The 13,272-nt window shown below is 35.3% G+C and overlaps 1 protein-coding gene across 1 annotated transcript; it reads right to left on the bottom strand.

Annotated features, from left to right (window-relative positions):
• Positions 1-5,286: 5,286 nt before the first annotated feature.
• On the bottom strand, positions 5,287-8,807 carry LOC137813672 (uncharacterized). The gene is made up of 2 exons (XM_068616050.1): positions 8,558-8,807; positions 5,287-5,531 (listed from the first exon to the last, which is right to left on the bottom strand). The coding sequence occupies exons 1-2, from the start codon at positions 8,707-8,709 to the stop codon at positions 5,453-5,455; spliced, it is 231 nt and encodes a 76-aa protein (XP_068472151.1). The 5' UTR covers positions 8,710-8,807; the 3' UTR covers positions 5,287-5,452.
• Between the last annotated feature and the right edge of the window lie 4,465 nt (positions 8,808-13,272).

The following is a 13,272-nucleotide window of genomic DNA, read 5'->3' as shown; positions in this document are numbered from 1 at the left end:
GTTGTCCCCCAAGTGGACTGGTTCTTTCAGAGTGACAGAGGCCCTTGGGAATGGAGCATACAGGCTCGAGAAATTAGAAGGTGGGGCGATCCCTCGCACTTGGAACGCGACTCACCTCAAGTTTTATTTAAGTTAAGTTGTTTGCATTGTAAACAGTTTTAGGGGACACTCTTTTTCCCTTATAAGGGTTTTTTAACGAAGTCACCCAAAAAAAATTTTGTTATTCAATTAAGAAATATGTTGTGCAGTGCAGTTAATGAACCTCTCCCTTGGATTGATACACCAAGATCGGAAATAGTATGGTTCCTCGGTGAGCCTCCCTCTTGAGTGAGTTCACTAAGGCTGAGAATAGTATGGTTCAACCGTTAAAGACCTGTCCCTTGACTTCATACAGCAAGGTTGCAGTCAGTTATTAAGACCTGTCCCTTGACTTCGTACAACAAGGTTGCAGTTAGTTATTAAGACCTGTCCTTTGACTTCATACAACAAGGTTGCGGTTAGTTATTAAGACTTGTCCCTTGACTTCGTACAACAAGGATGCGGTTAGTTAAGAACCGTTCACTTGGGTTAGAAACACCAAGGTTGGGAATAGTATGGTTCCTCAGTGAGCCTCCCTCTTGCGTGGGAACGCCAAGGTCGAGAACAGTATGGTTCAACAGTTAAGTTCACTCTTGCCCTTACGAAGCAAGGTCGAGAACGTGTGGTTCACCAGTGTAATTAACAAGGCAGGCCCGATGATCTAAAAGAGGGCAGAGGAGAGATTAGCAGGGAGACCTTTCTCTTACCTTGCAAGAGGAAAATCAAAAAAAGCAAGAGGAGTTTTCCTTATCCTTGTACGACAAAGGTTAAATTCGTTAAGGGATTTGCGCACGTGCCACCAATTGCCTTGAAGACAATAAAGGTTAAGAGAAGTTAAAACAGACGAAGTTAAGCGTGTTACCTAAGAGGCAAACCTATGTCGAAGACGCTGTTAGTCGAAATTAATGCAAGTAAAAGCAGTTAAATGATCAAGACAGAGCATATCAAGAAATGACAGATATTCATAAACATATATATATATGCAAAGTGCGAATTGTTTGTCGAGAAGGTAAATTACAACAAGAAGTTATTCTCTAGGCATGAGCTGCCCATCAACGACCCAATTCGACTCTGCGAAAGGAGAAAGATCCACCTCAGGATGCACGCAGGCAAAATGAGTCATGGCATCTTGAAACCCCTCGCCATAAGCGTCGACGGCATCGTTGGTGAGCTTTTCCTCTGTCTTCTTGAAGAGTTAAACCTTCTCAGCCAGCTCCCCCTCCACTTGCCCCAATTGGACCTCACGTTGGGTGGCTCTCTCCTCCAGCTTGCCCATTTTAGCTTGTGTCTCCTCGACCTTCTCCTTCAGGTCGACCACCTCATTGCGGAGAGGCAAGATCTTCGCCTCAAGTTGAAGGGCCTCTTGAGACTTCTCAAAGAGAAACCTCTTGACCTCCTTCTCAGATTGACGAAGACCTTTGCTTGGAGAGTTAGCTCTTCCCTCAACTTCGCAGACTGAGACTGCGAGTCTTGTGCGTCTGGACGCGATGAGGAAGTCTCCAAGGATTTGAGCCACACAATCTTGGAGGAGGTTCCCACCCAAGCTCTCCACCACCTCTTTGTCTTGGAAGCGTCCAAGGGCTCGTTGGAGGATGGCGAAAGCGCGCTCTCTCTCCCCCCTCCCCCCCCCACCTTCGTGCACGATAAGGTCGCGTGGGGAGGAGGCGCTCAGAGGGTTGTCTCTGAAGGATCTCTGAGTGCGATGGCGCCTTGTTGTCGCCAAACCTTTACCTCTTGAAGACGAGGCCCAAGTCGGTCTCCTCGTCTTCAGTACCAGTAACCACCACCACCTCTTTCTGCCTATTCTCAACAGGGGCTGGATCAGACGAGTTGGGGGCAAAAGTGGCAGGGGAAAAGAGTTTGAAGCACCCGTGCCAGCGGCAGCAACCCTACGCTTGGCCAACAGCTCAGCCTGTTTCTTTTTCTTCTCCGCGTTAAAGGCCATCTCTGCACAAAAGGGCAATATCCCACGATTGTATGATCTTTTCAATGTCAAACAGAGGGAAGAGGAATTGCTCGAAGAATACTTGAATAGATTATGTGCAGTCTAAGTAAGACTCCAAACTCAAGACGAGGAGATGGTGGTCGTTGCTTTCGTGCAAGGGATGACAGCAAGTCCGTTCAATGATTTATTAATCAAGAATCGGGCGGAGACGTTATCTGAGGTGCATGAACGAGATACAACCCTTATCGAGCCTGAAGAGGTTGTGCTCAAGAAAAACGGCAGGTCACGGTCGAAACAACCCGGATACAAGGAAAACAGTTGAGATCGCTTTGTCAGGAGAAATGAAACATCCACTGAGAAGAGAAAGGACTCGAGGTATATCTTGTATGTTGCCAAGAAGGATGAGCCTAAGACAAAAGCCAAGGAGGAGACAACAATCAGGCTTAGGTTCCGAGTACCGTGTAAAGAGCTCATAGGCATGGCAGGGGTAGCAGATAGGCTAGAGTTTACACAACAGAGAGATCGATTCTTGGGATTGCGAAGAGATACCTGGTGTGCCTTTCACACGACCTTTGGGCACGACTTTGAGTGATGCATTGCCATAAGTTATCAACTGGCTAATTTAGTCAAAGATGGTTTCTTAAAGGAATATCTCGAGCTCAGCCAGGAGGAATCGAAAGGGGAAACTACATCCATGGAGCAGACACATGAAACTCTGATCCATGGGAACTTGAACACCATCGCAGTTGGATTCTCTGGAGGTGGAAATTCAACTTCTAAAAACAAACGATATGCTCGAGCAGTGATGTCCTTAGATACAAGAAGGTTTGGTCATCCCACAGAGCCCTGCCTTTGTTTCACAAGTTCTGACCAAGAAGACGTGTCTCCCCATAAAGATGATCAGTGGTAATATCTGTTATCATGGTAGACGAAAAGTGCATAGAGTCTTGATTGATCAAGGGAGCTTGGTCGACGTAAGGTTTTGGGGAACATTTACAAATTTACAAATATCCCCTATCCAGTTAAGGCCTTATGATGGTTGTTTGGTCATTTTCGCAGGTGGCCAAGTAGAGGTACGAGGGTATGTCGACCTTCCTTGAATAGGTTGGGTGCAGTGGCCTTAAGCACACACATGAATATGAAGTTTCCCTCGTCCGAAGAAGGGGTAATTACGATCAAAGACCGACTGAGGTGGGTAACTGAAGTAGTTAAACGTATATATATTTTAAATGCAAATAAAATTTGTTAGGAATAATGTTGCATGGTACCCGAAAAATAAAGGTATACAATAACAAAATATTCTTGTTGATGAAATTATATTTTTGTTGATGAAATTATATTCCTGTTGATGAAATTGGTGAAGGAATGTCTTTAAAAGGGTTTAAGACCCTAAGTAAAGGTATGTTTTCAAAGACCTCTACACTGATACATATTTTCTAGTTTGAATGCTCTCACTGACTTAATCGTCAGAGTGTGATCAACAGGTGGAGCCCCCTTCGTCACAAATCGCTAACATCTTGGTTCAACAATACCAAGCAAATTCGCTTCAACTTGTAGCCCACTTTCAAGTCCGACCAAGATCAACGGGCGAGAACAATAAGTATAAGTCGTAAACCCATTTCTTAAGTCAATAAGTTCAGTAAATAGTCCATGATTTTCTTTTGTAAGTGTTAAGGTGTGACATTTTTATTCCAGAATAGAGGAGAGTGTATAAAACAAATTATGAAATTTGAGAAAGACTCAAATAATGTTATGTATTTCGAGAAACTAGTAAATCTTAAGATACATCACTCAATAAAGCTGATTTCAAAATAATTCAAAAATCAACCATCTCGCGATAAAATATATTCACAAAAATGTAACTACCTGAAGGTAAACTAACTTCAAAGAAATTTAAATATTAAGATCAATGAAATAGTTATTAAAAGGACAAAGAGTCAAAGGACTATTACAAGCACAACAACTCTCATATAATTCATAACAATGTTCAAGACATTTATTAAGTTTTAGGTATGAAATGGAGGTTGATGGAAGTTTTAATTTTTCAAAATGTTAAAGGGTTAACTTAATACACATTTGTAAAACCAATAATATATTTATAAAACATTTAGTTTACTCTCATTTGTAAACTATCTTAAAATGTATCTCTTTAACATTTTATCCCTTCTTTCTTTTTATTTAAAGTTTTTGCTTTCCTTTTAATTTTATAACATTTTATATCAATTTTTATCATTTATATGTTTCATGTATTTAGATTACATGGAAAGTCCTAATGAATACCCTAAGCCATCAAATTTGATAAAATTAAAAGGTGAGATTTAGTTTAAGTCTATAAACTTTGGCCATATTTGGATAAGTTTATGAAAAAGCAACTCTAAAAGAAAAAATATATAACAAAATGAAATAAACTTCATCATGAACTACAATTAGTTTATTATACATAAGCTAATTTGTAGAAATTCTCTTATATAACTTTTCTAAATTCATATTTTTAATTTAGGCATAAACTAATTTTAACTTATGAAAAATCAACTTATTTTTTATTTTTATTTTTATTTCCCAGGTGTTTCTAAATCAGCTTCTCCACACAAATTTTACATTATATTTCGGATTGCACAATCCAAAATATTAAACATTAAATGACATTAAAAATAAATAATATCGAATTATACAATCCAAAATGTAACATCAAATAATTTTAACTTTCGGACTGTGTAATTCTTTGGAAACTTTCCAAATCAATGAACCCAAAATTTCCCAAAAAAATTGCATGAAAGGTACTTTTAATATTTTCCACACCTTATGGGGTGCAAGATCAATAGCCTTAAATGGATCCTAACCCCTCATTAAATATGCCCCTATGAATTCCCATAACCTGAACAGGATAAGAACTAGGATATGACTGTTCAACTGGATTGAGACATCCTGAAAACTGACCCAAGCTCAATGGTTCAGTGATTTCAGATCAGACCAAACCTCAACCACAATCAAACCAACTCAACATTTGTTGCTGATTGGTTTGGGCAGGTCTGGGGTTGAACTACATCACTATACACGCCAACATAGCAAAAGAAAAACGACCTAAGTTTAGATATATAAGCCTGAGATTTTTTTTCCTAAAACGACCTAAGTTTCAGTTAAAATACAAATCACCTTACAGTAGTGGTACAATGACTTGCACTCCAAAGTTAATATTTTAAATTCCAAGTTACAGCAAGATGGTTCTCAGCAGTCAAATCATGTAAAAAAACTGGAATGAGGAATAACCAAAACTGTCATGTCATATTATTGCTAAATATATATACGAATACAAGGGTCATTCAAGAGTAGTATGCAGTAAAGGCACAAAAACAAGTATTCATTAAAAGACAATAAGAGAAACATAAAAAAACAATTACTGCACTAAGATCCGCATCACCTGCATAAACATTAATGCTTGTCCTCCTTATGAGTGTCTTTCGGAGGAACCTTTGATTCAAGTTCTTTGGGAGTGGACTTCTCCATTGACCTGAAAAGTTGGCACAAAAATCATGTTACAACATAAGCATTGAGACGCTCTTACTAGTAGAACAAAATTACAAGTTTAAAACATTATTTTATTAGGCAAACTGCGTAGGGTTTTTTTTTTCTAAGAATACCTTAAAAAGATAAATCACAAAAATACGCACAAAGCATAGAGGAGAGAATACATTCAATATCCAAATCTTAGTGAGAGAGTTTATAGCAAAACAGATTCATGGAGACATTTGAATAATCCAAGTGGGAATAAATTTCAATCCGCACAAACATTCATTGTAGAATTCCATTTTCATTTTTAAATATCATGCATGTCCTATGGGACCACTAGCCCATTTCAAATAATCCATTGATCAGGCCACTGATCATATCCGCTTCATGAAGGATGTATTATCTGTCTGAGGCAGAATGCGATCGAAGAACATTGTCCACCCACAGTGATATTGGTCAAGGAAAACTTTGCCCACCCACCATCAGTGACTCACTGGTTACAGGTACTTGATCAAAATGCGCATAAATAATAACGTTTCTGTGGAATCCTTGCAATCCATGACTCACCTTTATTTTCATTCCATTACTCATCAAACAACTCTTGACATATCATAATTCATTGAAAATAATCAAACAAATCTCCGCCTCCACATATTCTTTTATCATCTTGCCCACAAATCAATTACTCATTAAAGCAAACATATGCTTCAGGAATCATTCCATACAGGTTTTTTCTTTAATATTTAACCATCATATTATAGCAAGTACAATATATATTATTAGTATTCTTGTTATTGTATATACTTAAGGTGTGCTAGTTTGGGATCTATTAATTAATACTTATCATACAACTTAAAATATAGACACCTAACACATGGTCATTTTTCTCATTTTTTCTATTCCTGCTAATTGGGTTTTTAAAAGAAAAAGTTATTGCTTAAGAGAACTGTTATCCTTTAGTATTTCAATCTCAATCATACTGTTTCTCGTAAATTAATAATTCACACTGCACCTACCTGCTCATGATAGAATTAAATCTCAAACAAGTGCGAGCACACCAAAATAGCCACTCTGCATTGGAATTACTAGATTACGTTTAGTGACTAATCACTTCTTGTTTCTTCCTCCAAGATCACTCATGCAAGATTTAACAATCATTGCAACTTTTTAAATTACATCACAATAATTTTTAATTTAAAAATTTGTACTTTCAAATGTTTGGGTATCCTTTTATTCTAGTATGACCAAAATGTCTACAGGGCTCTTTGAACAAGATTTCCCTACTCTCCCAGACAGCATATGCTCAAGTAAGAGGCCCATACCAACATAAAAATATCTGCACATCACCCAAAACAGATTTTGACAGCATATCAATAAGAGAACTATAAACATTCATCCCTTGCATGACTACCTTGTACTAATAAAGTGAAACAATACCTCACTTGTGTTTTCACATTAGCCTCTCAATTCAGAGAGAGAGAGAGGGTGAAGATTAGAAAAAGATAAAGAACAAAAGTTAGCTATTTCAATGGAAATTATCGGAAATTGTGTTTTTCATCCAACAATACAAACTTTCTGGTGCTACATTGTATGTACTACATACACTAGTTACAAGCTCTAATTGCATGCAAGAAAAGCAAGAGTCTTGCACAGAGTTACCAGGTTCACAGTACTCTCTGATAAGTGTTACAAAAATGGATATGCAATGCATCACTTTGAAAAGTATGCAGCACAAGTGAGGTATACTTAGCTAGTACTCTATTGGGGACTATAGTAAGATTTTGTACTTGCCTCAATCCAATTCATAGGTTTGTGAATAAGTGAGTCTGTTTAGATAAGTTTCTCCATAAGCATTTTTAGGAGAGAGGAATAAGAATAAAAGACTTGATGAGTACATGAATTAAAGATAAAGAAGGAGCTTGAAGTAAGAATAAGAATTTATATTTTTGTAATAAGAGACTTTATGGACATTAGTTTCTATTAGTTAAATATTAGATGGTTTATTTGAAGAGCCTAAGTAGTGGATGGGCAGAATAGTCTTGGTCTATCATATAAATAGGTCTATGTTGACTTTTTTAATCACTTTAAACTTATTTTGAATGAAGTATGAGCTTTGGTGAGAGAATTTCACTTCTTAAAACAACTCTTGATCCTTATCTTTGAACTACTAATTCAAAGTGACAAATTTTCCTCTACTTATCAATCTTAATTGTGATCTCTTCGACTCATCAATCTTGATTGTGTCATCTTCATTTCTAATCCCCTTCAACATTTTCTATTTTCTTAATTTTTCTCTTCTCCCATCCGAGGTTAGATATTTATCAAAACTTTTACAAATTAGCTTATATGGTTGAAGATCCCATATTGAATAGAGATATGACAAATTTATGTACTAGTATATACACCTTATACAAGTAAGTTTTATGCAATTGAATTTGACTTAAAATTCACTTTTGAAGATGTTCAAAGATGTCCAAAGAATCACAATCAAATAGTTTCTCTCTCAAATTGTCACGCCCGTCATGGCCAGAAAATGAAATCTATAGAACCATATTGAAAATTGAAAAACTATTACAATAGCAAGCGCATGAGACAATCGCCATATAAAATCAATTTATTTATTTTCACTGAACTTCTTTTTGGGGGAAAATCATGTGACGCAATCAGACAGCAGGGATTCGAAACTAAGATCACCACGTTGAGAGAAACTAATCCCTTTGACTAGACACCATCATCTAAAATCAGCAGCAGCTGCATTGCTAGGCACAAATGGGTGTTCGCAGTTGCTCTCTCTCCTTGTTAAAACAATAACCTCACCCCGAAGCACAACCATACTAATCCATATGCTTGCATTAAAAAAAACCATACCCCTTAAATGTTTTATACTCAACGATTTATGATGTTCAATCTCAGTTAAAATTTCACTCCTCCAAAACCCAAATTCCCATTCAGTCTCTCTTGTACAATTACCAAAAAATTCAAACTTCAATTACAACTAAGAAGAAGAAAGAGAGTAAAAGTACTAACTTGGAAGAGGCGGCAGATTCTTCTTCGAGCCAGTTGCGAACGTGCTTGATGTTGCGGCGGAAGATGGAGGCAGATTGCTTGACGTCACTCCTGAGGAGAAGCACAACGGCGCTTACACCCGCCACGGTCAGGACAAAATTCGTCAACCCCATGCCTTCGCTTCCCACTCAACACAAGGGCTTCCTTTTCTTTGGGGAATTCGGCACCTACACAAAGGTTACACCATTTTAATGTTCCTTCAATTTCAACCATTTGATTTAAAATAGTATATTTTGCTAATTTAGTTCCTATTTTGCATCATCTTATGGCCAAAAGATGGATTCTTACTTTTACAATAATATCAAAAAGAGTTTAATTTTTATTCATTGTTAATCTAAAATATTGTTACATTATCAATTAATATAAATATTTATTCACATAATTTTTAAGACAATTACTACAAAAAAAAAAAACAAACGTATTATGATGATTTTTTTTACACAATTCGTGATAATTTTGAATTACATGATAGAGAAAAAAAAAATATATTGTTAGTGTAAATACTATACTTATTAAGTTATTAATTTATTATAATTATTTATAGTATTTTCTTACTATTATAAAAATGTTGCAACAATCCAATTTAACACGCATTAGTGTAAGTACGTTACATCATTTAATATTTTTTAACTAAAATTATTATTTTTTAAATTTATCCTTAAATTTAAAGTTTTTTTAAAATTTGAATATAGGAAAAATATATTTTAAAAACATTTTTTCTTATACAATCCTTTTACCATCATTTTTAATAATAAAATATTTAATTAAAATATAAATTAAATTATTGAATAGAACATTAATAAAAGTAATTGCAAGATTGTTCTATACTAAGATATGTTGTCAGTTCTTTATTCAATGCTTATAAAATATATATATATATATATATATATATATATATATATGAAAGTTATAAGCATTGAAAATAATTTTACCTACTGATGTAAAATTTAAAGATAAATGATTTAAGTAGAAGGGGTGGTGGAGTACCAATAAAGATATACAAGTTTCTAAATTGGTGGCATAATAGACTACTTTTATGGAGGATTTTAGTTTCTTTACCGGATGTTGGTGTATTTTGAGAAATTTTAATGTTGTACTTTCGACTGATGATTGCAAAGGGGAATGACTCCTAATTAAGTTTCTTGCAATGAATTTTTTTGATTGGATTAATATAATGATCTTACTTGTATGTCTTTTACTGGATCTTGTTATACTTGGTGTAATGGGAGGAGAGAGTTACACATAATTCATAGAAAACTGGATAGGACTTTATGTAATGGAGTGTGTCTGAATGAATGAAGGGCTTTTGGTAATATTCACAATACAATGCTTCTTAAGCAGGGTCTCCTCCTTGGTATTCAACAAACCTTAGAGACTGTTAGTTTGTCTGATATTGATGGGTTTCTCTATCAAGAAAAGATTGCTAAGGAGGAGTTTGATCACGCTCTTCACTGTCAATATTTGTTTTGGAAAGAAAGGGTCAAGATGCTCTAGTTTAAAGATAGGGATAGAAATACTATTTTTTCCATGTTGTGGTTAAAAGGAGAAATACTTCTAGTGGAATTCATCGCGTACGAATTGATAATGAGGTTATTGAGGGTCTTCAACTCATTGAGGATCATAATTTGTATTTTTATAAAAGATCTTTACGCTAAGTTCGTTTCTAATGATTAGGATACAGGTAATATGGAAAATTTTATTGATACTTATATTCTTGAGTTGGTTTCCTCTGAGGAGAATATGATGTTGATTAAATGCCTTGATTATTTGGAAATCAAGAATGTTGTTTTTAATCTTACTAGTAATAGTGTTCCTGGTTCTGATAGTTTTGGTGGTGTTTTCTATCATTCTTGTTAGGAAATTATTGGGATAGATGTTTGCAAAGTTGTTCAACAATTTTTAAACAAAATTGGGTTCTTCCTGGAACGAAAGTAATGTGGTATCTCTTATTCCTAAGTTTCAGGATGTTGAATCCATTAAAGATTATAGGCCGATTGTTGTTGTTAATTTCAAATTTAAGATTATTTACAAAATACTTATGGATAAAGCAATCCTGATTGCTAGAATCATTTCTCCTAATCAGTATGGGTTTGTGTAGGATAAACAAATTCAAGATTGTATTGGTATTGCTTCTGAAGTTGTTAACATGCTTTCTAGAAATGGTAGAGGAGGTAATGTAGCTTACAAAGTTGACATTCATAAAACATTTGACACTCTGAGTTGAAAGTTCTTATTATTAGTTTTGACACGCTTTTGGTTTTCATCCCTTGTTCTTCGGTTGGATTAGTACAATTCTCCATTCAGCTATGCTTTCTATCAGGATAAATGGTAGTTTGGTGGATTTTTTTTCCTTGTAGTAGAGGTGTCAGACAAGGAGATTTATTGTCTCATTTACTTTTTTGTCTTGTAGAGGAAGTTCTCAATAGAGGTATCTCTAAGTTTGTGAATGATAAGAAGATTCTGCATATGGCTAGTCTGCAAGGTTATGTCACTCCTTCTCATATTTTATATGTTGATGACATATTTGTTTCCTGTAGGGCGGATAATAAGTCTCTTAGAAATTTGAGTGTTTTTCTTAAAATATATGAAGATTTTTCGGTCAATATGTTAATAACCCTAAGATTAGTTTTTTCACCATGGATAATTCTGCAAGATTTGTCACCAAAATTCAACATCTTCTTTTTTGTAGTCTTGGTTGTTTTACCTTTTACTTATTTAGGAGTGCCTATTTTTGTTGGTGCTCCAAAATGTCGATTTCTTCAACCTTTGGCTAATAAAGTCAAATTAAAGCTAGCATCTATGAAAGGCAAATCTCTTAGCATGATGGGTCGAATTCAGTTGGTGGTGATTACTAGATTTCTAACTTATAGCTTTAATATGTATAAATGGCATGTTTCCCTTCTTAAGCAAGTTGAGCAGTGGTGTAGAAATTTTATTTGAACTGGAGATATTCTGAAAAAAAGTATAGCTACAGTTAATTGGGCTACTATTTGTTCTTCTCTTAAGAATGAAGGTTTGAAGACTATTAATCTTCATCTTGAAAATAATGCATATCTTCTTAAGCTTGCTTGGAACTTGCTTATAGTAGCAAGCCTTGGTCTTTTCTCCTTAAAGCTAGAGTTCTTAAATCAAAATACAAGCTTTGAATAGTTTGTCCATCCTCATTTCCATGGCCTGGAATTTAGCAGTTTTATGCTACTTTACTTTATAATACTTCTTGGATTGTTGGTACAAGTACTTTAATTAATTTCTGGAAGGATAAATGGTGTTCTACTACTTCTTTATGTAAGAATTGATGGCTTAAACAAGAGGGGGGTGAATTGTTTTATCAAAGATTTTCGCAAATACTTGCTTCAGAATGAATCCTTAACAAACAAATCAGATAAGCACTTAAAGAAGGCAATCAAACAATCCAACAAAACAGTTATCAGAATTTCAACCGGTTAAAGTCACGATTTAATCGGTTGTTTATAGCAGTGAAAATATCAAACAATTAGAGAGTTTGAGAAAAAGAGATATTTACACACAAAGTTTATACTGATTCACTCAATCCCTGAGCTACATAGAGTTCTCAGTCAAACCACTAAGTTCCACTAGCAATCAATCACAGATTACAAGAAAACACCACAAAGAGGTGATTTTGAATCCCACAAAGCCTACTCACCCCCTTTGCACACAAAACACCTCAAGACAGAACACCCTCCGCCTTTACGAGATTTCAACAACAAACAGTATGTAATATCAATAATTACAAGATACTAAACAGGATAGAAAGCACCTGGATTTACAGAACCAGAGATCCTATGATCAGCACTTGTCACCACACAGCAAAGCTTGAAAGCACTTTTGTTTTTTTTTAAAATCTTTCACAAACCAAAACTCTTTCTCAAATCTGAATGAATACTTGTTGTAATTCTCGTGTCTTTTGATTTGAAAACGAAGCTATATTTATAGCCTTTGAAAAGCTACCGTTGTAGGCAGTTTTGTTTCACTAAATTAGTTAAAACAGGTTTTCAAAAATACTGTTATGAAAACACACATTTAACCGGTTAAAAGCACGATTTAACCGGTTGAATGAGTCAAGCAATTACACAACTGATTCAAAAAGCAGTTCAAAAACTTCCAGCCAGCTAAGTGACAAACAACCGGTTATTTCGACAAATCAATCAGTTGTTTTTCCTTTACTTGAAAAAAAAAACACTTAGTTGTTTAAAACATATTTAATCAAGTTTTGTGTAGGCTTTCAAGGACTGATCTTACAAAGATTCTAAACAGCCTAATCTAAACTCAAACCTAGAAAGCAACACAACTTCAAGCTTCATGTGGATGTGATATATCAAAGCTCCCATCTTCAACACATTAGCTAATATTGCAGAGCTATCTTATGGTGCTAGCATTCCGTATACAATCTCTCAATTTTGGATTGGTTGTGATTGGAATATTATTTTGTCTTTACAGCAGATGCCTCATTTTTTTAATCATATCATGGTTACTGTACTAGTTGGACATGCTTGGGGCCCGACCCGAGCACTTAAGTGCACCATCTTGACCCACCTAGTCTATAAAAGCTGAATGCTTAGCTCGGTCCAAAACAGTGATAGGCCCAGTGACGCTTCAAGTGGTTGGCCCATGAAGATAACTAAAATAAAAAAAACAACTGAATTAACTAAGCACAA

Source organism: Phaseolus vulgaris, chromosome 1 (assembly GCF_000499845.2).
Source record: "Phaseolus vulgaris cultivar G19833 chromosome 1, P. vulgaris v2.0, whole genome shotgun sequence".
NCBI lineage: Eukaryota > Viridiplantae > Streptophyta > Magnoliopsida > Fabales > Fabaceae > Phaseolus > Phaseolus vulgaris.
Note: the sequence above shows the minus strand (reverse complement) of the source record. Positions and strands in the feature narration are given on the sequence as shown.